The following is a 27,933-nucleotide window of genomic DNA, read 5'->3' on the forward strand; positions in this document are numbered from 1 at the left end:
CATCAACTATTTTTTTATTCAAGGAATAATTTACAAGATTTAAGAATGTAATATTCTAAGTAGGTATTGAACATACATAATTTTGAAAACACTTCTGAGAAAATGTATTATTTATAACTAATAGAAAAAATCTTTTGAAAAAGGTTATTTGTCGCAATTGAGTACGGCGCCTTTAGCATTGTGGTCAATGTGCACGGGCGCGAAACCCAAGAGACGCAGGTTCGATTACTGCGGGGTGTCTTACCTTTTTCAAAAAGATTTTTTCGATTGGTTATAAGTAATACATTTTCTCAGAAGTCTTTTCAAAATTATTAAAGTTAACCAAATAATAATATCTACTACTCCATTGTATGCCCCACATAGAATGGATTTTAAGAAAACATTGTACCTATTGGCTAGGACCTCTGTTATATTTTATATAGTTTGTAGGTATATGCTGTTAGTTCTTATCATAACATATTATTTTAATGTATAAGTTGGATTATGGTAGCTATGGAGGTACATAATCAGGAAACACAGAATAATTAATGGGAACTGAAATACCTAACGAGTGTGGAGTAACAGGCATCCGATCTCGAGTGTGGATGAATATGGGATAAACTTAAACGCGTGTCAAGAATACGTCATTCTAAACTTGTCCTTCGTTCTGACAACTGTTCTCGGTTTTATGCATGACACTCATTCAATATTGGTTTATTTGAAGGTTACAACACACACTATTGTACGTCTATAATGTTTGTTTCATTTTCGTAGAACACTCACACATTCAAAACCCTAGGACAAAATGTACGGTATTCTGAATTCTATTTATTAATCTGTTCTGTATACATAATATAAAAATAGTTAAGTCCAATTTAAACTGTACTGTAGTACTGAAGTTTATTAAAAGCATCTTCTAAAATGCATGCCACTACCAGTGCCATTTTTGGGTACTTGAAGGCCCGAGGCACGGACAAGTTTAGAAGCCCTCTTACGAAATGACCAGTAAGTGTTAAAATAATAATGTAACCATGATCTTTTATTCTTTGAATAATATTTTACACTGTTACCGGAGCCGACCCCCCCCCCCCCCCCTTTTTTGTATGTGCACATGACCCGGCCTATTCCATCAATTATTTATCTCACTCAGTGCGCATCGACTATGGCTTATTTTCTGTCAAAACTATCGAACTTCATGCTAATGTGGTAATTAATGTTGATAGCTTAAATTTGAGTTGGAGTTGACTTCTTTTGAAAATCACCTTCTCGCATAATAATAATAATAATAATAATAATACGCTATTTTGCTTTTAACCCAGTTTTTTCAAGATTTACATAAAAGAAAGATGAACCTGCGAAATATTTTCAGTTAAGTAACTTTTCCGCGTTCTCGGTATAATATTTATCACAAAGGAAGATTGAGAGACCGACATTCGTGCATTCCGAGTTGGCTGAGACGAATCTCTCGTTTATTACACAATATTTTACGCATTCGCAGAGTGCGTTATTCTTCCACTTTTCACCCTGGCAACAAATTAATCCCACTTTTCACCGCCCCGCTTTCAGACCGCGGGCCTCCGGTGAAGTGCCCCTCGAGAGGGAAACATCTAAGAAATCCCTACTCTCCACAAAAGGTCTACATATAAAACACTCTTCATAGAACCAACTTTTCTTGTTGCAGAATAATACACAAAGGTATTATTTTTTGACGAAGCCAATCATGTTTATAATGACTTGATTTTTGTCGATGTTTTCTCTGATAAAGGGGTTATTTTTTTTTACTTGGTCGTTAATGACGTCATGTGTTCTCATCATTATTCATCGTTAGTTTACTAATTATTAATAACTAAGGTAATTTAAAGTAGAGACTAAACTTCTACTAAATGCGTATATTATATTGAAAAAATAAATATCTACTTGAAAAATGGGCGTGAACAGCGCCAATTTTTACAGTCGATTTCGGCAAAATTCATAAATTCAAGAATGATAACCTAGCCTAACCTAACGAATAATCCAGTATATCGGCTATTTTCAAAATTTGTTTGCTGCTGGCTTCCATTAAAGCCTAAACAGACAAGAACCGAAAAAATCTTTGAAAAAATGCGACGACTGGTGGTACTATAAGCCGCATTAAGCCACCTGCGTTCTACCTAATTACGATGAAATTAACTAGTAAACAAGGCCTGAACAAAACAAACCATAAGTGCGACTGATAAAGCATTCGGCACTTTTATATCTCTGCAAAACGCGTTAGAGTAAGATAGAATTTCTACGGCTGAATTAAATATTTGTTGTACACGTCGCCGGTAAATAATAATTTCAAGACTACATTCATTTAAAAACTGCGAGCACGAGTTGCTGAAATTTATTGTTTTTGTGGTGAATATAAAGTTAGTGGTAACTATTTTTAGTTAATTTAGTAGAAAATATGCTTAAATATGTTGTGTTTAAATTTGGTAACCGTACTGAGAACCAGCATGCTGGTATAACGTTTTATGGTTGTTAATAATAATAAAATTGAGGTTCTACTGTGCGTTATACGCAAGAAACATGGCTTCATTTTGGCGAAAAATACCCACTCTTTTTATATTATTACTCTGAGCTAGTAAGCTTTTATGGTTTGAATTATGTTATCAATGATACGTACCTACTTACCTTGATTCCTAGCTAACGACATGATATCTCAAAATTTTAGTCTTAACGTATTGGTACTTGCTTTCTTTATGTAAGAGGAAAGCTCTTTATTTGAGAATGGTGTCATTTAGAATTATTTTATCCAGAAAACCCCATTATTGTCGTTAGTCGTATTGTATGTTTGTCAAACTCTGAAAAAAATATCGCTTGTTTTTAAAAGGTTGTGCGGGCTTGTCTTGAAAAGTAGAACTAAGAACATCAAAACACTCTCCAAAAAACCCCAAGTGTCCCCCATTTCCGCAAATGGAATATGGTCACATTGCCAATAAGTGCACATAAAAGGGGCACCCCAGCTAATGCAGGCAAATTGCCGGTCATTTCACATTACAGATTCATTTGTAGTTAAGTGTGTGCAAGGCCACGTTTAATTAAATCATGGACATAGACATATGTATAGTTTTTACCTTTCTACATAATATTGTATAGGGCCTGACTAAAGAAAGGCATGTCTTATTTCTTACTGAAAATTCTGTTGTATATTCTTCATCTTCATTCTTGTGCAGGTATTGGATTTTTCTAATTTTATATGAATACAATAATATTTATGTCATCAAAATTAATTATCCAGTGGCGAAGGGTGTAGGTAGGCTCTAAAGATCCGACATAAATAGTGTACACTAAACTTTGTCAGTCAAACGTATTTGTTTTCATTGAACTAAGACTACAATATGCAGATAGTGTTTGTTAGTTTTTCAAATTCAATTAAACCCTGCTTAATCCAAGTCACAGTAGACAAAATTGTCAAAAAAATATTCGTTTATCTGTAAATGATCTAAAATTATGCCATTAAACTAGGTATACATAGTTTTAGATATTTTATAGATAGAAGAATATTTTTATCTATTATGGTTTGGTACGCAGGGTGTAATGAATTTTATAAAACTAACCAACACCATCTGTAATTCTGTATTCTTAATTCAACGAAAACAAATACGTATGACTGAAAAAGTGTCGAATCGCCTATTATAGCATACCTAAACTATTATGGTTTGGTTTAAGTAGTGTTTTAAAAAATACTAACTAAGATCACCTCTGATTCAACGAAAACAAATAAGTATGACTGAAAAAGTGTCTAATACTTTTGTCGGATCGCCCATAGCATTCACTATTATTGTTCGGTTTTAAATGAATTTTAAAAACTCATCACCATCTGAAAATTGTATTCTTAGTTCAATGAAAACAAATAAGTATGACTTATAAAATTTAGTGTGTAGTATTTATGTCGAATGTTAACAGCCTACCTCCAACGCTCGCCACCGTATTATACATAGTACTTTTAACATGCACGCCTTTTCCTTTGCATTAGGATGCGACTGCGACAAACCGACTCGCATTCTTTGCTAGGGTGTATACAAATAATTTCTTTATTCCCCTCTCTCGCATGTCATTTAGATAAACCCGAACTAATTTTAAAATATTGCTGACAAGCATGGCTTAGGGAAAAGCATCTGTCATTGAAAACTCTTTTCAAATATTACTAATTTCATATACTCAGGTAATTTATAAACGCTATCGATATGAATCGTATATTTTTAATTTTACAGTCCTGGAACCTATTTCTAACTCTAAACCGAAAGCCTTTTCTGTACCTAGGCTTATGTATTATTATTCTTGTGCAGTCCCCTATTAGAGGTTCGTCACCATCAGCTCAATCTTTAACTTATCTTCTGCCCCGTTTACCGTTGATCTTTCGTTGGATAATGAGTTGGGAAACGCTATTTTGTCCTCTCATACTGTGGTCGAGGTACTATAGTTTTCAAGTTTTGATTGTACACAGAACTTCTAGGTTATTCTGCCCTGAATTTTGAGGATACTATACAGCCACGTCTCGAAGGATTCAACCTTCGTGATATTTCCTTATTTAACGACCATTAAACTTTACCTTTACCTCCATGTCATTTTTATACGCATGATTACATAAATCATTCCTTTAATGTTGTAAAACCTACCTATTTTTAACAATCAAACAATGGTGGTTAATAAAATAATTCGTTCACTTGTTCTTGTTATCGAAAATGTTCACTGGTTAATATTATGCGCGCATCTATTCAATACACAAGACTACTATTTATATGCCGCTATCGGCAGCTATCGAGGGTAGTTTTTCATTTGTTATATAACAATTACAATACGTTAGTTGTAATTTTTACAATAAGTGCTATATTTTAACGGCACCTCTCTTGGCTTAAATTTTAGAACGAGATAGACAGTTTTGACTGCTTAGTTTAGACGGCTAACTTATTGTAATTGTTACAATAAGTGTTAATACTTCGATAGAAAAAATGAAAAACTACCCTCGATAGCTGCCGATAGTGGCATATAGCAGTCTTGTGTATAGAATAGATGCGCTGATGCTTAACCCCGCTATATACAAACTTTCACAATATTAACGTAGGTATAGATATTACTTCATGCAATCCATTGTTATCATTTTTCATTTATTTTGTCGATTGGGTAATTAGAATTCCTTCATTTTGTATTTCAGATAATATTGTAGTAATCTGGCAAGCATCGAATGAAAATAATTTTTATGGAAACAGACAGACAAAACCGATTATGTTATTATACTAAGTTATTGGTTCGTTTTCCAGAGACTTGAGTCACAATCAACTGACCGGAGTCGGGAGAAGATCCCTTCGAGGTCCAGCGTCTTTGAGGAACTTGCAGCTGGACAATAATCGACTCGCCTGCGTGGATGACCAGCTTTTGAGAACCTTCAAAGACCTCGAAATATTGTGAGTCACACAAATTGTTTTAAGCTAACTTTCTTAGAAATTGCACTTCAAGGGGTTCTTCTGTTTAAAAATAATAATACGATACCTTCGGACTTTGTAGTCATTTGATACTGCAGTGTTTGTTAGGAAGACCAGTTTTGCCAATTAGCCAATTTAAACAATAATTGGTAAAGACGGCAAATATTTCTAAGAAACCTCTCAATCACAAAGTCCTATTTATTTATTATTTATGTATTTTATATTATCTACAATCAATTTTGTTTTAAATGAGAATGGTCGAGATTTTCTTATGTGTTGCGAGCTTTGTTTGTAGGTAGGTGGTAGGTAGTAAAGATTTTGTTCTATAACGGCGCTGTCCAACTGGCGGCCCGCGAGCTGTACCTACAGCAAATTTTTCATCAAACATTGGGGAGAAAATTACCCATCATCCATTTAAATATGAAAACATTTCATTATACCTAATACTAAATATTAAAAATACTTTTTCAAAACAAATAAATATACTGCTTAATTTTTCCAGCTTGAAAAACACATAAATTTGTTGATGAGAATTAAAATATTTTTTTTTTTTAGAATTAATAATAACCATGTCCTTGCTTTTTCGTACAAGGTGGTTGTTAGTAATTTTGAACACAGTTTTACAAAAAAAAAAATAGAATTGACATTACCTGGGTTTGACAAGTACACATATCGTTTTTCAATTTGTGTCTGTCAGGGTATGGACCTAATAGGTTAAGTGGCTGACATCCATTTCTCGTAAAAAACAAAATCTGTTAATACAAACCTCTACTCTGTGGAGGCCCATATGATCCTATTACGATCGGTCATTGTCGAAAGAAAGAAAAATGACTTTTCATTTACCTATCCTCTTTGGCCCCGAAATGTTTGCTAAAGAAAAAAATTGGCCCGCGGCCTAAAAGAAGTTGGACAACGCTGTTCTATAAAATGAATATACCTACCTATATTATGCCGTTTTGATTATCAATTTAATATTATTTAATAAACATTTTAAGAGCTTCGTTTTTTACAATTACCTTACAGGACTCTAAACAATAACAATCTGACGACACTGCGTCTTGATGGCCTAGCCGCTGCCGCATCACTGCGTCTTCGATCTCTTCGGCTGGCTGACAATCCGCTCTCGTGTTCTTGCGGGGGGTCCTTGGCCCTTGCGACAGCCCTAAGAGCGGCGACGAGACTGGCTGGGGCCGGGGCCAGATGCAAGAGCCCGCCTTCGCTAGTTGGGGCTGCTCTCAATAGACTGCCGGCTCATCATAGACCATGCGAAGGTACTGGATCTCTGTGATTCTTTTTATATATTTCCAGCCTATGTCTGGGGTATATGGCGATGTTTCTAAGAAGCCTTGCCGCTCGCCTGTCTTATTCGTTTTCTCAGGTAAATCAGTATACAGTGGCACCATAGGCGATTTGCGAGTGTAGTGGAACTATTTGCTGCAATGCCTGTTTCAATGCTAGCAAACAATACCACTACAATAATTGGAAGCCGCTTTTACCGTGCCCATAGTGCCACAGTCTACTGATGTACTTCTTACTACGGGCGTGAAGATCTCTTCACATAAATTTTGCTGCCTGTATGATTAGCTTCGTTCTTTAATTTAATAAACAAGTAGGTTCATTTTCTTTTTAGTAATTTCCATGTGCTTTTTCTCTCCCTGGCACTTTGCATTAGAGTAAACTCAGTAAACTCAGTCAGAGCTCACTTTGAGCGTAGCAATCTAAGTCTTGGGCATCTTCTCCCAGGACACTCCCAGGCCAATTCTTAGATGCTTCACATCACCAATTGATGGGTCCCGTGATACTCTCGATTAAGACCGAGGGTGGTACGGGGCGGGTTTGGTGGGGACTTTAACTTCAATGATGTACTTATAACATGGCTCGCTACCATAAAGCAGTACCGTCAGAATGAAAGTGTGGAACAGTTGGCATTTGGAAATCCCAGACATTCCGCAATGAATTGAACGATGCCCCACTTTATTTAATACCTCTATGTTCCCCACCCATGCTTATTCGTAACTTCGGTGACGATGCAGTCAACAATAATTTCATTTTGACTTAAACAAGCATAAGTATTGGCATCCTCCTACATCCAACTAAATTATACCCAATCTAAACCTAAATATAATGGTTTCGTTATGACCAGTATTTATATAAAGATTCATTGTTAGCCATTTACTGCTTAAACTAAACACTACTTACTACAAAATTAATAAAATAAATATCATATTTTCTGTTTATCCTACATTGGCTAATTAATATGGCTATTTTTTCAGGTGAAAATGATCAACCCAGCGGCAATGGCGAATGCCCCCTCGAGGCTCCATGTCCTGCGGCTTGTCGCTGTGGTGATGGAGCAGTCGACTGCAGAGAAAGAGCTCTCTCCAGATTACCCACCACTCTGCCCGGGGACTGCACTGAACTGTATATTCTTTGTATTTTTTTAATTAGTATATTTTATTAACTATTAGAATCATTTATTTTTTATTTGTTCACCGTGATCCTCTCAACCAAAGGCATTTTTTGTTAGAATGAGTCTCAATAAACTCAGACAATGCACACTTGACTGCGACACTGAGACATTCCCAGGTGTAAACTGACGCATCTCAACTAGACGTAGGGCCTCGTGATACGCTCAATTAAGACCGCGTGCGGTGTGGGACGTATGTTTTGTATATTTTTTACTATCGATAATGATGTTTTTATTTATTTTGGTACCTACCGCCTTATATCGTAGGTTGGCAAACAAATTGCACTACATCTCTCTATCTGAACCCAGTCATATCCAGGGGCGCACCCAGGGGGGGAGGGGGCAAGGGGCCTTGGCATCCCCCAAAGATGAAAATTATCAGAATGATTTTAAACATTGAAATTGAAAGCCAATAAACTATACCTTGGGCTTAGGCAAATAAAACACGGCAAAAAAAATGATTTGTAATTCTCCAGCACTGTTTTTAGAAAAATTTCTTATATTTTAATTTCTAACACAAAAATTTCGAAACACTAATGTCGGGTTTTTTTAGACACCCAATCCTTAATGGAACTGTCAAAAAATTCTCGGTGTCCACCTTAATTCCGGAGTGGTGTAGGTCATGGCTGGGGAGGGCTGACAGGGCTCTAGCCTGGGGGCCCGGGCTGTGGGGGGCCCGGGCTGTGGGGGGCCCGGCGTGTCGGGTTGACCAGATAAGTGAGATAAACACACATCATAAATTAGCTTCAATAGTAAAAAAAAGTCGCCTGCGGGGCACTATTATGCGAGTACTTCATGGCCATGAACATTTTAAATTATATAATTGTGCAATATACTTGACAGCTCCATTATTAAAGTAGATGTATTAAAAATCGCCAATAATTCACTAGCCTGAGAGCCCGTTTCAGGATGTGGGAGCCATGGTGTAGGTACACCGAGTGCAATAGACAAAAGACCGATAAACGAGAAATTAGGCTATGTTGTGTTGAGTAGGTTTGTGTATAAGTTAAATGCACTAATACTTTTTTTTGTCCATTTTCAATTAATATTTTGGAACCTCAATATTAAAAAACCAAAAATCGACGATAAACATTCGGCGAAAAGAACGACTACACCCACTAGTTGTTGGTTGTGTAAATCAAAAGAATTTTTAATTTTCAGTGGAATTCGGCATAAATATTGTAGCTCTCTAGACCAAGCGGGTAGGACAGCCGATAATATTTGAGTAATGTTTTAGCATACTAGGCGCACATGTCCAGCATGCTCACTGTTAGTCACTTCCAATCCGCCAGTCGCTGATGACACGCTCAACGGTTACCGCCGTTATGCCTCCAATTTAATAAAAACTAGGAGAAACTGTACAAATATACCACCGTGCATTGTGAAAATATGTAAAAATAATTATATGAAGAAGAAAAAGAGCCTATGGGACTAATTTACATTCTCCTCCTTGGGCCCCCCCCAATATTAAATCCTGAGTGCGCCACTGGTCATATCACTGACGCTTTTTACATTGAGCCTTTTACGGAGGATGTGTAGCCAAGAGAATCTCCTTCTATCTACTTTAACTTGATTATGATCTGGAGTAAATCATACGTGTCATTGCATGGCTGATTAATTTTTGCTCAATAATTTTCAAGTTGGATTGTCATTATAAGTCTCGTCATTTTTTGATTATTTTTCAGGCGATTGGAGCAAAATCTTCTGACAGAAATACCCGCCAAAGCTTTCACCGGTCACAGAAAAATGAAGCGCATTGACTTGAGCAACAATAAGATCGTCAAAATTGCCGCAGACGCTTTCTCTGGCCTAAGAAGTCTGACATCCCTGTAAGTAAATATTTCTTAGAGATTAATAAACTTGCCAAGTTCTATTAAGATGGTACTTCAGTGAAACGGCAAATAATTATCAACTATAGCTGCGAACTAGAATGTCGAGCTATGAACACATCAATTTGTTTCGTGACGGCGACGGGGGTATTAATTCTTAAATCGTGTAAAGATGACTAAAAAACGTTACCCATTTACTTGAAAAAGAAAACATGTCAATGAATATATTATTATTGTTACTAATAGAACAATAAACTGAACATTAAATGGACGCATGTTGGATTTATATGACAAATTATATTTCGTTTGGCACGCGTCATTTGCACAATCCGCGCATCGCCTAGCCACGATCTTTTTAGACCATGCCTCAACTGAGGTATAGCCTTAACTCACTCTAATAATATATCGTCACTGTTCTGGCAGAAGACACTAATTCGAAAAAATTACATATTGAGTTAGTTATACCAAAGTGTTCCTTATATCAAACTTTACCGTCTGGAAACCTTCTTAATAAATAAACAGTCTTTATTTTAAAGTCATCCTTCTTACAATTACTTAATAAACTCACATGATAGACCATTTCAAACATTTTAAAAGCTTCAAAGTCAAATTACTCAAAACTAGTATTCTCCAGTTAGTGTGTTCTGCCCAATGACATTATTAATGGACGACTCACTCAGTACAGTAGCTAGCAAGTAAATTCAAACGTAACATTCGCACGTGCATAGGTAGACGTCAAGCAATATCCATTATGCGATATCACGCATCGGGAATTTATAGCAATATCACCTTTATTGTAATGGCGTTAGAACACTGTTTCTAGTATCAATGTTCGTTTGAGCGAACCCGTTCGAACCGAACCATTCGGCAGACCTGACAAGAAGCTTCGAGAATTTATAGCAATATCACCTTTATTGTAATGGCGTTAGAACAGATTATGCCATTCGGCAGACCCGACAAAAAAGTGAGTGTCATTTTTTTTTCCAGATGCTTCGTCCATATTAATGTCATTGGTTCTGCCAGAACAGAGACGATGTAAGCCATGGCAAACAAAATATCAAAATTTTGCATTGAAGAAATAATAACGAGAATCACCTATTTTTTTTATTCACATCCAAAATTAGATCATATTATTGCAATATTCAAGTACCTACTATTTACTCATGTCGAACACTTCACAAGACTCCTCCCAATTAAGTCAGTGTCAGTGTTGTGATTGTAATATTAAAATGAAATTACAAACCCATTACATCAAAGTTCTAGTATAACAATTAAAAAATAAAGCATTCTAATGAATATTTATGTCAACATGAATGTTATGACAACTGCGGTAACTTTATATTTAGTATGTGCATGCAAAATCAAGATTTAGTAAACTATATAATACTCCGTTTACATGTGCATCGATTAACTGCGGCCACAACAAGAAAATGCATGTGTAAATACGTATTATTATGCAAGTTGCAAGATTGCATGCATAAATCAAAAAAGTTCAACAGCTTCTGAATTTTCATGCGACAATTGGTATTCGTTCGATATCTGCGCCTGCACACAGATATATTATGTATATTGGCCTGGACTAGGCAGTAAATTTAATGTAAAATTGTATATTTTGTGAACTATGCGTGCGCCATCATTTTTGAGAAAATCGCAAAATATTGATTCGGTATCGAATGAAGGATCGGATACCAAAGTATTGAAGTATCAATTCATCATCTTCAGCATGACTCATTTTTAATAATGTTTTCAGAACACTTTCTCAAAAGATCCTTTGCTTGTCATATCTAAATCTTTATCTTCAATGGGCAGGACACATTCACATTGTGAACAAATAATCAATTCAATGCATAGGTTCATTGGACTTGTAAAAGAATTAATGCTAAGCCCCTATAAAGTCTGATTATCCTGTTCTTCCATTGTGGATATTATTCATAAACGCGTGACACTGCATAAGTAGACATCTGCATTTGTAATAAATTGATTTATTGGACTGTATTGACTGTCATTAATTGTTTATCGCTGGTCTTTCTTTATTTTATTCAATTATTTTATTCATTTCAGAGTGCTGTATGGAAACAAAATCAAAGATCTTCCGTCTGGAGTATTCCATGGTTTAACATCACTCCAACTGCTGTAAGTTAGTAGATATGTGGCTGTCATCGGATTCCTGTAACCCAGATCTCTATTATAATATTATTTATTAAATATTCATTTTTCACATACAATCAATCAGTACCTATAATATGATTTCGTAATGTTATGAGATAGCAGATCAGCAATTTTATAACATTGCGAATTAATATTATTTCATAATAATTTCAAAATATTATTTCATAATGCGGCCGGTCAATAAATAGCGGGTCAGAATCGATTGGACATCTCACTCGATTACAGGTTTCCGTCAATGACACATCGCACCGAACTACCATTATATTTATTATATTGCATCGATTGTACCATTGTAGTTATTTGAAACAGTAAATAAAATCTCGTCTCCTCGATCATCATGAACAACTATTACCGTATCTCATCTACAATACATATCAACCAACGAATTCAACAGATAAATGCATTACAAAAAAGGACTACAGATAATGAAATTGATGTAAATGTACTCAACTTTTAATACATAGGTACTAATTTCTGAAGTCCGTATAAATAAACACTTCTAAGGTCGAAATTTCTTTCCCCCTTCCACCCATAACACTCTCTTTTTTTAGATTTAATTAAGATTTAATTTCACTGCAACACGGTTGTGTGCCAACAACCAGATTTTTTTAATAAGAATACAACCCCTCACTCTGTCATGTTGCGCATTTGAAAATGTTTGCTGTTAAAAATATTAGCATTAAACGTACTTGAATCGTTCTGAACAGGGAACTAAGATATAATGGGAACTGAAATACCTAACCTAACGGGTAAGGAGAAGAGGGCAACCGATCTCGAGTAAGGAAGAATACGGGATAATTTAAACACGTGTCAAGAATACATTATACGTCGAATACTGACAACTACTCTCGACTTATGCATTGACGCTCATTTAATATTGGTGTATTACACACACTATTGCACGTCTATAATGCGTAGTTCATTTTCGTAAAACACTTTCAAAATCCTGCGACAAAATTTACTGTATTTGTATTTAGCCTATCGGAATTCTATTTATTATCTGTTCTGTGGTTCTGAAGGTAAAGTAATAACTGATCACTTATTGTACATGTTACCATGATTCTCTTCTAAGTATTCTGCAATAATACAATTGAGTGTTCACTTGGAAAAGGTTGTAAGCAACAAAATATGACTTTTAAGAAAACTACATTTTTCTTATTTTTGCAGTAATTTATAAGTATAGAATTATACAAAATATTACAAAAAATTTGTTGGACTATCTTGGACCTCAAACTAAAAATATAACACCTAAATTGCATTTCAGCACTGAAAAATAAACAAAAATAACTTAAAATTCATGGGAAAACATTGTAACTAACGTTGGTTGCAACGTTTTACCATGTCTAATTCAGCGTCATCGCAGTTTGTGTTACAACGTTATTCCACTGTATAGTTAGCCTTCAGTCATTCCGCAGTAAGCAAGGACTCGCAAAACTCTCGATATTCCATAGATATATTAATTATACTGACACATCGAAATCTGATTATTTTTCTTTTTTCGACAGTCATTTGCGTGAAGCCTCTCATACCTAAAATCTTTCATATTCTCAAAAAAATATTCCCATACAATGCTAGTTAGAACGTTTTTCCACTTACCAAAACATGAGGTGATTTAGCTGGTACATTATAACCTTTTCTGCTAGCATATAGCTTTCCGGCATTCTTGAGAATCTTGTTCTTCACATTTCGCCACTTTTCCATACATATTTTGCTGTTTTTACCTTTATAAGTTTTGAAGCATCGAGACTCATCCCAATAATATCACCACGGTCTGTCATCTTACAACGCTATTCCACTGACTCACAAACTTTCAGCAATAGTTTTGCCGTGAAAAAAAAATCCTAGAGTAACTTTTTATAAATCAAACTGTCCGGAAACTACAGTGGCTCATTTTGTTGGTTAGAATGTTTTCCAGGTGACCTACTCAATTGTTTTAATAATTATTATAATAATGACTTTTCTAGATTATTGAATTCCAACGAGATATCCTGCATACGAAAGGATACCTTTAGAGATCTGCACAGCCTAAATCTCCTGTAAGTATAATACAAACTTAAAAAAACTCAAATTTCTGTATGCTGGTTGTTTCGAAATTAATTTAGACTGTTCTATGAATTTTTACTTCAACGTCATGTTATTATCCTTTTGATAACAGTTAATTGATAACTAGATCTCAAGTATTACTCTTTGTTTATTTGACTTATAAATTTACTTAGATTGTTGAAAATTATTTAATTGCAGTATTGATATTCACAATTCATAATATGTCTTAACACTTACTCGCACAGAATAATTATATTAAATCATCTCTTTCAGATCTCTGTACGATAACAATATACAGACTTTGGTAAATGGAACATTCGACCCAATGAGCAGTATACAAACACTGTGAGTATTAAAATAAGATACAGTTTCATATTATTTATTGCCCTTTAACTTTAAAGTTAACCTATGGATTCATCTCTGGTATCACATTTCTGCAAACAAGCAATATGTAGCGCGTATGGGACTTTGTTTATTATCTTAAGGTCTAATTACAATTACTCACGCCGATCATCGTGACAAATAGTCGACTTTAAATGCCAATTACACTTAATAATTCAACTACCAACTCCATCAATTGTCGACGCTTGATTTGACTGGTTCATATTATCGTCACTGTTCTGGCAGAAGACACTAAATCGAAAAAATGACATATTGAGTTAGTTATACCAAAATGTTCCTTATTTCAAACTTTACCGTCTGGAAACCTCCTTAATAAATAAACAGTCTTTATTTTAAAGTCATCCTTTTTACGATTACTTAATAAACTCACATTGTCACCTCCGAAAGGGGGGGGGGGGGTGATGGATGAGCGCTGGACCCCCCTGATGATGTAATGTCATGTCAAGTCACGGTGGTATCGTCTGCTTCTTTCGGGGACATGTTTGTGTTGATTGACAACGCGGAAGTACAGGCGAAAACAGGGCGTTTATTGTTCGGAATATAAATACAATAAAGTACAGCGTACAAAATATTTAACAAAAAAATATTTAAAAAAAAATAATTAAATTTAAAATGGCAGTGACGCCGGGAGCGCGGCGCCACAGCCGACGTCTGCAGAGACCAAAACCCGAATGACCCTATTAGGGGCTGGTAGGGCAGAGTAGGTAGTCATAATACCCAACAAACAATTTCACAATTCTATCTCTGAAAAATGACAAAAACACTCTGCATATTATGTACCTGGCTTATTTCTGAGAATTTCGCTCACTACAGAAATAGTCAGCTAGACCTTTTTTAGGTACCTGCTTTGAAAAGGCTGTATTTCTTTGCTAGGTAGGTACATATTTTGAATTATTTGAACTAGGTACAAATACATATTTTTTTAAAGTAGGTAATCTCAAATCAGATATTCTAGGTGCTAGGTACATTGTATGGCTGAACTTTGCTTTCAATATTTATTTTATGTAGGTAAGTGTACGAATTTAATACCTATTGGTCAAAATTGGATGAAGGCTAATGTAGGTAATAATATTAAAAAATGATACCTATTAATAATTACTATTTGCTTACGGGCTAGAAATTTTCTTCGCAGTCGATCTGTTCATGTTTGCATGAATCAGCCCAATGATGATTCAGGCCTCATGGCCTTGGATCCTCTGAGGATGCCATGGTTTAGACGGTATCAACATGATAGACCATTTCAAACATTTTAAAAGCTTCAAAGTCAAATTACTCAAAACTAGTATTCTCCAGTTAGTGTGTTCTGCCATAACAGAGACGATATACACTCAGTTGCTAGCGTTAACAATTATAGGTAAACCAAACAATCATAACAATCGGTATGGTGTAAAATTAATATAAGTATATAGTTATAAAATAATATTTATAGATTCTAAAGGTTCGAATACATTATCATCATGTTATGTGCTGTCACAGTAAGCTGCCGCTATGGGAAAAAAATGTGCAATGTTGTTTTTCTTGGTATTTAAAATGTCATATCTGACTGATACTCCCATCCCGTAGCACAGTTTGAACATTTAAACGAACATTGTCAGTTGGCAAAATCTGCCTTAATGGCCAGAACAACAATAAGGTCACCTCACATTTTATTATCTTCTACATGCCTACACATTTTCGACTCACGTTAAAACGCGTGCTCTTTATTGTTTTTTTTTTTCTCTATGGATTTTCTATAAATTATTATATATCGCACCATCGCAACTAAGCTGCCACAATCCGAAAATCGTCAAACAGATAAAATCAGCTTTGAAGTTTTTACCTTTCGCATTTTTGCACTGTATTTTTGAAATATGTTTAGATATTGAATGAAGTTTTGACTTGAATTTGATGACTTAGAGATATGAAATTTTCGGTACATATACTATGAACGATAGACAATGAAACATAGTAATTAACTCAAAACACGTAAATTTGGACTTGTGGCGGTTTAGTTGCGAGGGTGCGATATGTCTGATGTTTACGTCTATTATCTAAGGGGCCTCAACATCCTCCCCTGAAGTCTTCCAAAAAATGAATATTACTTTCACAAATCGATAACCTTTAAAATTATTTTTTATTGCAGGCATTTGGCCCGGAATCCATTTGTATGTGATTGTCGACTGAGGTGGGTGTCAGACTATCTTCAGAAGCATCCCATCGAGACATCGGGGGCTCGCTGTGATGGCCCTAAAAGAGCCCATCGCAGACGACTGGAGGCTCTGAGGGATGATCTACTGAAATGTAAAGGTGAGGATGAAAATATTAATATGATTCATCCAAGGCATAGGGGCAAAGTCTAGGTGCATCTCTTGCATGGATACGACAGAAGGTGTCTATAATCATTGTACTAATGTAGTAGGTATAGTTTTTTATGATTAGTTAGGTACTCAATGTTGATCACTTTATTTTGAAGAGCACAAACACTTTTAAACATCTTTGTGCTTTTGACTTTAAAGAAAATATGTAAAGCAGTGTCCACATTGGCAAGAAGTTGCTGGCAACCTCATTAAATTTCGATTAAAATAATTAATGGTCATATAAATAATTATGATAATTATCGTGAAATTTAATGAGGTTGCCAGCAACTTGTTGCCAATGTGGACACGGCATAAGAATCTACTGGTGAGAAATAAGGAATCAAATAATTCGGTGCCGAAACATCTGGCTGCCACTGCAAATAATCAAATGCATTAAAAATCACATATATTATAACTTGAACCAGCAAGTAGACAAGCAAGTCTAATATGAATTATGTCTAAACTTATGTTGATGGTGTGTTTTTACATTCCAATATTGCATGGACATTGTCCAATAGTCGTTAGAACAAATCGATGCTCCACAAATTGCGTAATGCATTTCAACAAACTTTCGATTGCCACAATAAATTACACAAAGCAGCATTATAATGACCAAACGATAAATTTATTAATGAAAGTTTGTGCGATATATTCTCCCAATCAAAAGTTTGTTGATAAACATTGTGAAATTTGCGGAATAAACCTCACTTTATTACAGGTTGATAATTTATATATACCAATTAGACTTGCCTTTCTACTTGCTGGTTCAAAGCGTAATATACGTGTATTTCAATCATCCATACTCCACCCAGATGCCCAGTTTTTCCACCATCCAATTGTCTAGGTGTCGAATTGGTGCCACCGAATTGACCTCAGCCCGAAATTCTATTCATTAATTATTTTTGTCCAACTTGGTGATATTCAAGGTAATTGAGGTACTTTAATAAAATGAGTAAGGTAATACAAGTTTTTTGTACTAAAAACACTTGAGTCCAGAACATTTTTGATATAGCTGAATTGCTAAGTGTAGAAAAAATTATATTCTCTGTGTTAGGAACATTGAATGCTGAATAATTGAAAACAAAATGGCGGCCTGTTGTTGACATCTTGCTTTGATCACTGCTATTTACTTACAAACTAGTATTTGTAATTTAAACAACTCCACAATCCTGGAATTTTTAACACACATCAAAAACTGTCCTGGCCTGATTTTTTACCCTACAATAATAATTATCTCATTTGTCCCATGTCCGCTCTTGGTCAAAATATGTGGGCAACGCAATAAATAATAGTTGCATATAATTCGACAGGCAATGAAGACATGGCATTAGGCGATGGGTGTCCTGTGGAGGCTCCTTGCCCAGCTCCGTGTTCATGTAGAGGTCCCGTGCTCTACTGCGGTGGTTTGGGATTAACTGAGATTCCACGGGACGTGCCTTTACACACCACGGAACTGTAAGTTGAAAAGCTTCATTAAAAAAAAATATTCCACTTCTATTCCACCAAGCACATGTTATTATATCCTCACTTTTATTTTTAAGTTAAAATAGCTTTTTTTCTAATCAAGGTATGTCTACAGGTTGAACATGAGGGGTTTTTAATAACACATTCGGGATAAGCAAAATTTTAAGGTTAATGGGGGATTTGAAAAAAAACAATTTATAATATTATGAAAACAACATTAAACCAAACAAAATTAACAGCAAAATAAATGTCATACATAAAATAAATGTAATAACCTTTGGAATAAACTGATGAAATATTTTTTATTTATTCAAGGAGTAATTCACAAGATTGAACATCCTTTTATTGAACATACATAATTTGGAAATACTGAGAAATATATAACCATTAGGAAAAAAAAATTATGACACCCAGCAGGATTCGAACATGAGTCCCCCTTAGAATTCGCGCTCATGAGCTCTGACCACAAAGCTATATAGGTCTTATCTAATTGAGATGAAGTTAACTAGTATTTTTACAATACTCTCTGAAACGTATTCTAAGTTGCGTTCCTGACTGCCAAAAATTTAGAAAGCGTATTGTAAAAACCATTAGTTAGTTGATTCTTTTGACCAAAAGTAAGATTTTGATGGCATTTTGTTATAAAGCATGTTTTCTATGCTTCCACAAAATTTTAAACTCCTAAACCTATAAATAAATGTGTTATCGTTCTTCACACACAACACCCAACTGCAGGTGCCAAATTTCCGATATCGTAAATGGAACAACTCCGCTCTTTATATATAAAAGGGAAGCTAAAATAGTGTATTAATTCATAATGCAGCTTATTTGTAAAAAGTATTTTTGGAATTGCTAAATTCCGCTCGATGGTTAAGTTTTTTCTCCTTCCTGAACAATTTGCCCAAATGGAGTTAGCCGGTTTGAAGATTAAGCAGTCGAGTTGTCATTTGTGTTTCTCAAATCTGTCACTATTTAGTGATGTAGCTACTTACTGAATGGCTGATGAGGTTAAGCGGCAGTTAAGTATCTGACGCTAAAAATATACTAGTTATAGATATTGAATTAGTACCCCAAGTCTCAAATAGTATGGCTACCTAAGTAAGTTTGATATAAATCTATTTTTCCTTCAGGTTGATGACAGACAGTCGCTTGGGTACCCTCAAATCGGACGGCCTGCTTGGACGACTACCATCCTTATTGAGATTGGACATGCGAAGAGCAGGAATCAAAACCATCGAAGAGAATGCGTTTGAAGGTGCTTCCAGTCTTCAGGAACTTCTGCTGGACGGGAACGATATAACATCCGTTACCAATAAAATGTTCCTTGGATTGCACGGCCTACGAACATTGTAATTCATTATTTTGTTAAGTTATGAAATATTTTCAAGAAAAAAGACCTAATAGGTTGAGAAAATGGATAACAATCATTTCTTTTAAAAAAATTCAAGAAACTTCCTCTTGATGCTGCCCTTAAGATGTTCATTGAATTTTAGAACAAATGGAGAAAAAATATGAAAATAGATTATTTCGTTTGATCAAAATAATATTGACAAAACTAGGATTTATTTTATTCAATGTGAACTTCGATACTAATGCTTTGAAAATAGTGGTAGCGTAATCAATAAATAATGAATTATGTTTTTTTTTTGCAGATCACTGAATGAAAACAAAATTACATGCATAATGCCAGGGTCCTTTGATCATTTAACTGCACTTCACACTCTGTAAGCCTGACTTTTAGTTTATGCATTATACAAATGTATTTTTAAGCTACGTTGCGTCATTTAAAAAAATGAACGTGTATCGAAAGAATGCACCATGAGATATATAATAATATATAAACCTTATCACTGCCAGCCAATTTTTACTAGGTGGACACTTGTAAGCCAGCTATTTTAGGAATAAAAATCCCTTATAAAATATGAAATAGGAACAGAATGATAAATATTTGTAAAAACTTACCAAATCAATGTTTCTCGAATTTATCGTGAATATTTTTCACAATAAAATGATAAATATTGTTTAGAAAATATACACAAAGTTTATTCAGAAGTTATGGAGTTTACAAGAACACACAAGTTAACTCGTCCATGGCTTGACGTGACATACATGCTTTGAGGAGTTACTTTTTAACAAGGCAAATACGAATTTTTCTTCATTTGCAAAATGGAATTCTTTACTGAATGTATTTTATGGGATATAGTTAAGGGAACATTAAATTAAATGTATAATAAATACACTTGTTGACAAGAGATTAATAAGCAAAAGTGATTGTATAACCACAGATGTCTTATGAAAGGAAGGCTTTATTCTCCCTTTATGATAGGTATTAAGATATTTTATGTGATCATGAATTGAATACGTGTATTAATTAAGACGCTGAGTACCAAAAAAATAAAAACTGACATTTTTATAGAAAAATGTTCTACATACCAACGCCAATAACTTCAGCTATAGTCTAAGTGCCTCAAGCAAGTCAAAAAAATACAGCAAAATAATTAAACCTGTCGACGTTGTAAGTCCGTTGGCGTGTTTTATTTATAATGGTGTAAGTAGCACTGCAGTGGTCAACGGCATTCAATATAAAATAGCTGACAATGGTGTGTTGACATTTGCGAGTTCTTAATACCTAAAATTATAGAAGCTGCCGTGATTGCTTCACACAGTAAAACTACATTTTTCAAAAAGTCTGCTTCATGAAATTTTACTGCAATGACTTGGTATTTTGTAACTACAGGCAATACTACTTTTTGGTACTTAGAGCCTTATTTAATACACATATTCAATTAATGTCGAGTGTTAGGATGAGAAAAGACATGCTAACTTAATAATGTATGTACCTATACATCTTTCGTAGAAAACCTAGATTATAAAATTTAGGCTTAGCTAATAAATATACACCAAATTCTTCATTGTTCAACCATTATATGGCACATGAACCTTTCACCTATTTTATTTTCTCCATTTTCCTGTTAATGTATGTTACAAGTTCGTGAAATATTTTCAACCAGTGCCGCAATTAGTAAATTGGCACTTGCAGTAGTTAAACGGATATAAAAATAGTGTTGAGGTTTTTGTGAAATAATTACTTAACTTTTCGTAAATATTTGTAGAAACTAATATTAATAATACCTAATACTTAAGAATAAACATTATATCTTCAAATTCAAGGAGCATAATATACAAATAATATATTTTTTTAGCTCGCTGGATGGAAATCCTTTCAAATGCAACTGTCATCTGGCTTGGCTGGGCGCTTGGCTTCGAACGAGTGACGTGGGTGGTACAGCTTCGTGTGCTGCTCCTGCCAGGCTCAGAGGTAGCCACCTTAGGGAACTGGCCCATCACGACTTTAAATGTACAAGTAAGTACCTACATAGCAGTGACGTCCCTAGACAAAATGCCGCCCCTAGGCAGTGCCAAAATGCCACCCCATTTTTATTAATTTAATAATATTTTTTATCATCCTTCCATGACTCCAATATCTAAGAAATGTGTTGTATGTATAAGGTATACATACAACACAACACACACATAAGATATTCAACAAAATATATACCTAGGTCTAATTTAAATACCATCCCTACTTCAAAAGACAATATTGCGAGTCCACGGTTTTCAGATACATTTAAATATACACCTGACAACTTTCAAAACTCGCGAGCGACTGGCAAAAATATTTGGATAAAATAATTAGGTAAGTATGTACCTACCTATTATTCAACTATAATTCTCAAATCTGCACGTGTCACTGCTGGTCATCCAAGGATGTGACGTCCAAGGACAACGGAAGTAAACTAGACATCGCAAACCCGAAAAAATAATACAATCCGGTTAAACATCCTATTTTAATTTATACATTTTGATTCCAACCAGTGAGCTGATTTTTTTAATGGAGAGATATTTCCGTGATTACTAAGTTTAGGTACCTATTTCTATATGTATTTAATGATTCTTCTCAATTTGCCGCCCCCAAGCGACGCTCAATCTGCCTACCCCCATGGGACGTCACTGCTACATAGATGGATTTTGTTATTTTTTAATACAGTTACCATACACAAAATTCCCTAAGTTTTGCGAGCCAAATTAGATTTACCGCAAAGCTGACTTATCATACATTATGGAACATTTTGGGATTGGTATCTAACTATTAATTTGGTAACTTGACCTGGTTTTGACATTACATCTGAAATGTCAAAATTGCTAAGCATTAACATTGTATCTGGGGCCAGGGGCTCTATGTTAGAACTTGCGAGTGCAAGCTTCCCGGTCGAGATGACGTCATATGACATCATTTTGACGTACTACCGGAGTGATAATAGCATTCGAGAAAATAGCGAGTGGTCAGACAGCGGCGCTATTCATTGTCACCATACACATATAGGTGTATCATAATAAAATTTTCTATGGTTATTCTGTGCGCGGTCGGCATGCCTCGAGCGTGACGTCACAATTACGTCATCTCGTCTGGTGCCACACGAGACGAGAGTTAGGAAATCGCGGTGCTGGTCGAGTGTAGTCACAAGATATTATTTACCTACTTACCATTCAATGTAGCTTTTAACTTTATAAATTTATTGCTAAATAAAAATCTCTTCCAAATTACTATAGGAATATTTCAGTTCGGTTTTTATTCTGATTCAAGTAAAAAAAATATATATCGGTTTGGTTCCGGTTTTCGTCCCGAAAAAAATAACGGTTTTTCCTGTTTTCGATTCAGCTCTGAGTGATTAATTTTGAAATGTTTTTATTTGTAATAAAAAATTATTTTATATCATAATTTAGAACATTTTATGGTACTTGTATGATGGCCCGGCGCCACACTCCAAAACCAATGGTTATGCTGCACCGCACAGCCGTTGCCATAAATTTTAAAAATAATACATTATAAAATTATGAGAATTATGTTGAGATGCGTCACACGATCGTGAATGATTTCTTTGCGTCTTGAAATTGACACACATATTTCAAATGAAACAAAAGCATATTTATTTCGTATACATGTATTTGCGCGTATTTTAACATATACTGAACCGAAAAAACCGATATTTTTTTTTCCAGTTCGGTTCCGGTTTTCGTTCCGATAAAAATAACAGTTTTACCGGTTTTCTGTTCTCGGTTCAATTCCGGTTCGAAGCCCTGATCAGAACAATGAAAATTTAAGGTAACCCTTATGAAATGTTTTGTGAGATTTTAATTTTATATTTTAGGTGATTCGGAGGAAGGGTGCCTGGTGGGAGGTTACTGTCCGTCATCGTGCAGATGTGCTGGGACAGTGGTTCGATGCTCGAGATCCTCATTGGCAGAGATCCCTGACAATATTCCTGCAGAAACTACTGAACTGTAAGATATATATACATCATTAAAATGTACGCCATACAATTGATAATAATTATGTAAGTAGACATATCAAAAATATTCATGGATGTTATGGTTTGTAAAAAATAAAACTTTAATTAATAACCCCCGAGGGGAGTGTACTTGATAGAATTTGAATTTAAATCCATTACAAAACTCGAATTATTTAACTATGGCCAGATGCGGAGATGTCGATGTTAAGTTAGCAGTAACTAAAACATTTTAATATGACTAATAATGAGCGCGGCATTATAGGGTTAATAAATTGTAGTGTAAGGCCACTTAGGCACTTAAGTATGACTGCATTTGGTCCCTAAAGTCAATGAATATTAATTTAATCCTGCTCTAAACCTTAGCGATTTGTCAGACAGTGTTTCCCAAACTTCTGGAATGGGAATACCTACCCCTTTTGAGGAATTGTCTTTACCATTTTTAGCAAAATTAATTAAGACTGGGAGAGAACCTTTGAGCACAGTCTTAATACATATAATTCTGGATGTGATATTGTCACTTTTATTCTGCTATATAATATATAATTTTTACCATACGTGGGATTTAAACCCGTTACCATATGACTCATATAACCCCTGTAATTATTTTATTTAATACTAGGGGTACACAGATACCACACTTTGGCACCAACGGTTTTGAAAGCTATGGTGGGATGAAGGATATGTATCAACCGAATAATGTATAATAATAAAATTTCTGCAATCAACAGATATCTGGAGTCCAACAACATAACCTCAATCCAATCTGATCGACTGAGACACTTATCGTCTCTGACTCGATTAGACCTGAGCAACAACGAGATCGGAGTACTAGCTGATGATGCATTTTCCGGACTGAATCGACTCAGCACTCTCGTCCTCAGCTACAATAAACTGAGATGTGCCCGCTCTTCAGCTCTTCGGGGGTTACCCGCCTTGAGAGTATTATCACTTCACGGCAATCAACTTAGTACGTTGCCCGAAGGACTGTTCGGAGATCTCCATTCCATAACTCATATGTGAGTATTTTCATTTTAAATTTAGTGCTGGCACACACATCACCGTTTGTCAGTGTGATGGATTGCAGCCTATCATTATATATACCCACCAATGGTTGCTGCTGTGAACGAGGACATCTAGCACTGCTAGCATCACGGCGTGAAACGTCTGGATATGAGGTTTTAAGAAAGCTTACAAGAAAAGCTAATATACATTGCATAACACGTTACCAAACGTCAGGACTGATGATACTAGTCCTGATGTTAATTAAATAATGTGGAATAATTATTAGGTAGGTAGGTACATATTATCATCATCATCATCAGGGGCGCGACAACCCGGTGTGGGTCCTGGCCTCTTCCAACAGCTCCCTTCACCTGTTCCTATCCAGTGTGGCCGCTTTCCAATTTGGTACCCCCAGAATACGGCAGTCACTGGCAGCTCCATCAAACCAGCGAATCTCTTTGGCCTCCCTCTTCTTCTACGTCCTATTGGATTGCTGGACATCACTCTCTTTGCCGGTTCATTGTCATTCATACGGTGCACATGACCTAGCCATCGCAGTCTCCCAATCTTAATTGATTGAACTGCGCTGCAATCTTTGTACAGCCCGTATAGCTCAGCATTATATCTTCTCCTCCAATTGGTGCCATCCCTGATCGGTCCATATATACGGCGGAGAATTTTTCTTTCAAAGATGTTCAGGGCTCGTTCATTTCGCAGAGCTAATGTCCAGGTTTCCGATGCGTAGGTGAGCACTGGCTTTACAAGTGTCTTGTAAAGAGTGCTTTTAGTTCGACGAGATAGTAAGCGGGACTTAAAATGTCTTAACGGTTAAAAACGGTTAAAAACTTTGTCGTTTTCAGTTATTTCAACAAAATTCAATGTCTATTCTGACAAAACAAATCTTGATATAGACATCAACTGGCAGCCTTCACCCCAAGGAAGATTTACATTCATCAACATAACAACATACTTTACTACATTATTTCTAGAGAATAGCTTGTGGAACCGACCACTACCAACATCGAGAAGGATAAAAGATGAACACAAATACCCATGAGTAGAAAATCCTGCTAGTACCACTTTAAAACAGTATACAGTACACTCTCAGTAATCCGCCAACTACTATAATCCGCCGTTTTTTTTACTAGTTGAAAGCACAAAATCAAGCTCTATAATTCGCGCGTATTCAATTGTCAAATTCAGTAGTCCGCCGCGTACAAGTAGGTATACAACGCAGATGAGACAGGTTTATTTTGGAAACTTCTCCTTCATATAATGTACGTTCATCGCGAAGAAAGTAGTGTACCAGGGAGAATAGTATCCAAGGACCGCATCGCAATTATGCCGTGCTCCGATGCAACCGGGACACACAAAATGAAGCTTTTGGTCATAGGGAAAGCCAGGAATCCTAATACGTTCAAGAATATCAAGTATCAAGAATATTAAGTGATTTACTGTTTAATATTTAGTAATAATTATTAAACAATTATAAACTTAGTTTATAAATATGTATAGGTAATTAAATTTAGTAAATACTTGATTTTGATTATAAATAAAACCGTAATTTGCTAGTACAAATTTCTCAAAAAACCCTTTTTTACGAAACACCTGTTTTAATTTTTACCATATTCTGTATGGATGCACTATAATCAACCGCTTTCACTAATTGGAGGTTTTTGGGGTGGCGGATTACTGAGAGAGTACTGTAGTAAAATTTCAATTCCTGAAGTATACTGCTAAAGTTGTAATTTATAATACGATGTTTGTGTTTTGCAGTGCCTTGGGCTCTAACCCTTTATACTGCGACTGCTCACTCCGATGGTTAGCTGAATGGGTGAAGGTGGACTATGTGGAACCAGGAATTGCTCGATGTACCGAACCCTTTTTCATGAAAGACAGGCTGCTTCTGAGCACTCCGGCAGCGTCATTCCAATGCAAAGGTATCTTATCAAAAAATGTGACAATTAAATCTATGTATAGAAATTGCAGTCAATATAGTTTTTTAAAAACCTCACTACCCAACCTACTTAAAAATTAATTACATCACCACGTTTGATTCTAGGATCATAATATAATATGGGCATCCTCAGGTTGTATTAACAGATTTTTTTATGAGATATGGATGTTAGCCTCTTGCTCAATCTATTAGGTCCAAACTCTGGGTTCAAAGACACATTGAAAAACAACAAGTGGATTTGTCAGACCCAGGGTTCAAACCCAAGACCGATGACATTGTATGCGGAAAAATTACCGGTCGGCCATCATGGGACCAAAATTCAGTCTTGAAAAAAAAATCCGAAATATAGTTTTAATTTTTTTGGGAACAAGTGTTTTTTATCTTATTTGTCAGAAATATTTCTAAATTAATTTTCAACATGTATGAATTTTTGTTTTTAAATTTCTACAACAAAAATAAAACTCTTCAACGTCATCTCAGGAGCTGTGCCTGATGAAGTAGCAGCAAAATGTGACGCGTGCCTCGCTCGCCCGTGTCACAATGACGGAGTGTGTTCTCCGACAGCTCTCGATGGCGGCTTTCTGTGTCTATGTCGGCCTGGTTATCATGGCAAAACCTGTAACAGTATGATAGACGCATGCTATGGATCACCGTGTGCTAACAATGCCACATGCAGTGTCAAGGAAGAAGGAAGATTCAGGTTAGTAATATAAACTGTATTACCATGGCCATAGGTTTTCAAGAACCAGATATTAATAAGATACAAACGTCCGGTTTTCATATATAATAATTACAAACAATAAATTTTAAATATTTAAATTTACTCTTACACTACAGTAATGATAATCTTAATTCCACTGCTGTGGTAGTTTTCTTTAGGCGATAACAAAATTTCAATACAGCATAAGTACTGCTCTTCCGTTATTGCAGACATTGGAGTCAATCATCGATCGATATATTTCACAATGCCAACTAACTCAGAAAACAATGATATTTTAAATACAACTACCATTAATTAACGAACCTACCTCTATAAATCTGGGTTTTCGATGATAGCTGTAATAAAAATCAAATATCGCAAGACGTTGTCCAATTTATTTCCAAAATCTGAGAAAATCTTTGGTATGTATCACAATATGTAATTGATTTTTTTTTGTAGGTTACTATGAAAAAACTACCTTTAAATGGATAAGTTTGAAATTCACTGGCTGACAGAACTGTGACTACAAGGTGTGACTGTGACTACAAAGCAATTCAGAAGAAATCTTTATTTTTTCGTTCTACGATGAATACATGAATGTTTTTTGTATTCTATTATATTACTCTAAAGTATTGTTTTAATTTCAGTTGCGAATGTCTGAAGGGTTTCACTGGCACCCGATGTGAAACAAACATTGATGATTGTGCTGGACATGATTGTCAGAACAACGCGACATGTGTTGACAAACTTAGCTCATTCACTTGTCAATGCCAACCTGGATACATGG

The 27,933-nt window shown here is 35.3% G+C and overlaps 1 protein-coding gene across 1 annotated transcript in view; it reads left to right on the plus strand.

Moving 5' to 3' along the window:
- The window catches only part of sli (slit guidance ligand), a 381,470-nt gene that overhangs the window by 342,229 nt on the left and 11,308 nt on the right, over window positions 1–27,933 (plus strand). Inside the window, exons 6-22 of the mRNA XM_085954614.1 lie at window positions 5,265–5,408; window positions 6,450–6,697; window positions 7,700–7,847; window positions 9,579–9,722; window positions 11,784–11,855; window positions 13,856–13,927; window positions 14,208–14,279; window positions 16,459–16,622; window positions 17,983–18,127; window positions 19,267–19,485; window positions 19,789–19,860; window positions 21,340–21,500; window positions 23,347–23,479; window positions 24,216–24,503; window positions 26,266–26,429; window positions 26,927–27,146; window positions 27,794–27,933. Of these exons, the coding sequence (XP_085810740.1) occupies window positions 5,265–5,408; window positions 6,450–6,697; window positions 7,700–7,847; window positions 9,579–9,722; window positions 11,784–11,855; window positions 13,856–13,927; window positions 14,208–14,279; window positions 16,459–16,622; window positions 17,983–18,127; window positions 19,267–19,485; window positions 19,789–19,860; window positions 21,340–21,500; window positions 23,347–23,479; window positions 24,216–24,503; window positions 26,266–26,429; window positions 26,927–27,146; window positions 27,794–27,933 (2,606 nt within the window). The remainder of the gene's footprint in view (window positions 1–5,264; window positions 5,409–6,449; window positions 6,698–7,699; window positions 7,848–9,578; window positions 9,723–11,783; window positions 11,856–13,855; window positions 13,928–14,207; window positions 14,280–16,458; window positions 16,623–17,982; window positions 18,128–19,266; window positions 19,486–19,788; window positions 19,861–21,339; window positions 21,501–23,346; window positions 23,480–24,215; window positions 24,504–26,265; window positions 26,430–26,926; window positions 27,147–27,793) is intronic.

This window comes from Rhyacophila brunnea, unplaced genomic scaffold (assembly GCF_057557595.1).
Source record: "Rhyacophila brunnea isolate RB1 unplaced genomic scaffold, BYU_Rbru_1.0 scaffold_4, whole genome shotgun sequence".
Classification (NCBI taxonomy): domain Eukaryota; kingdom Metazoa; phylum Arthropoda; class Insecta; order Trichoptera; family Rhyacophilidae; genus Rhyacophila; species Rhyacophila brunnea.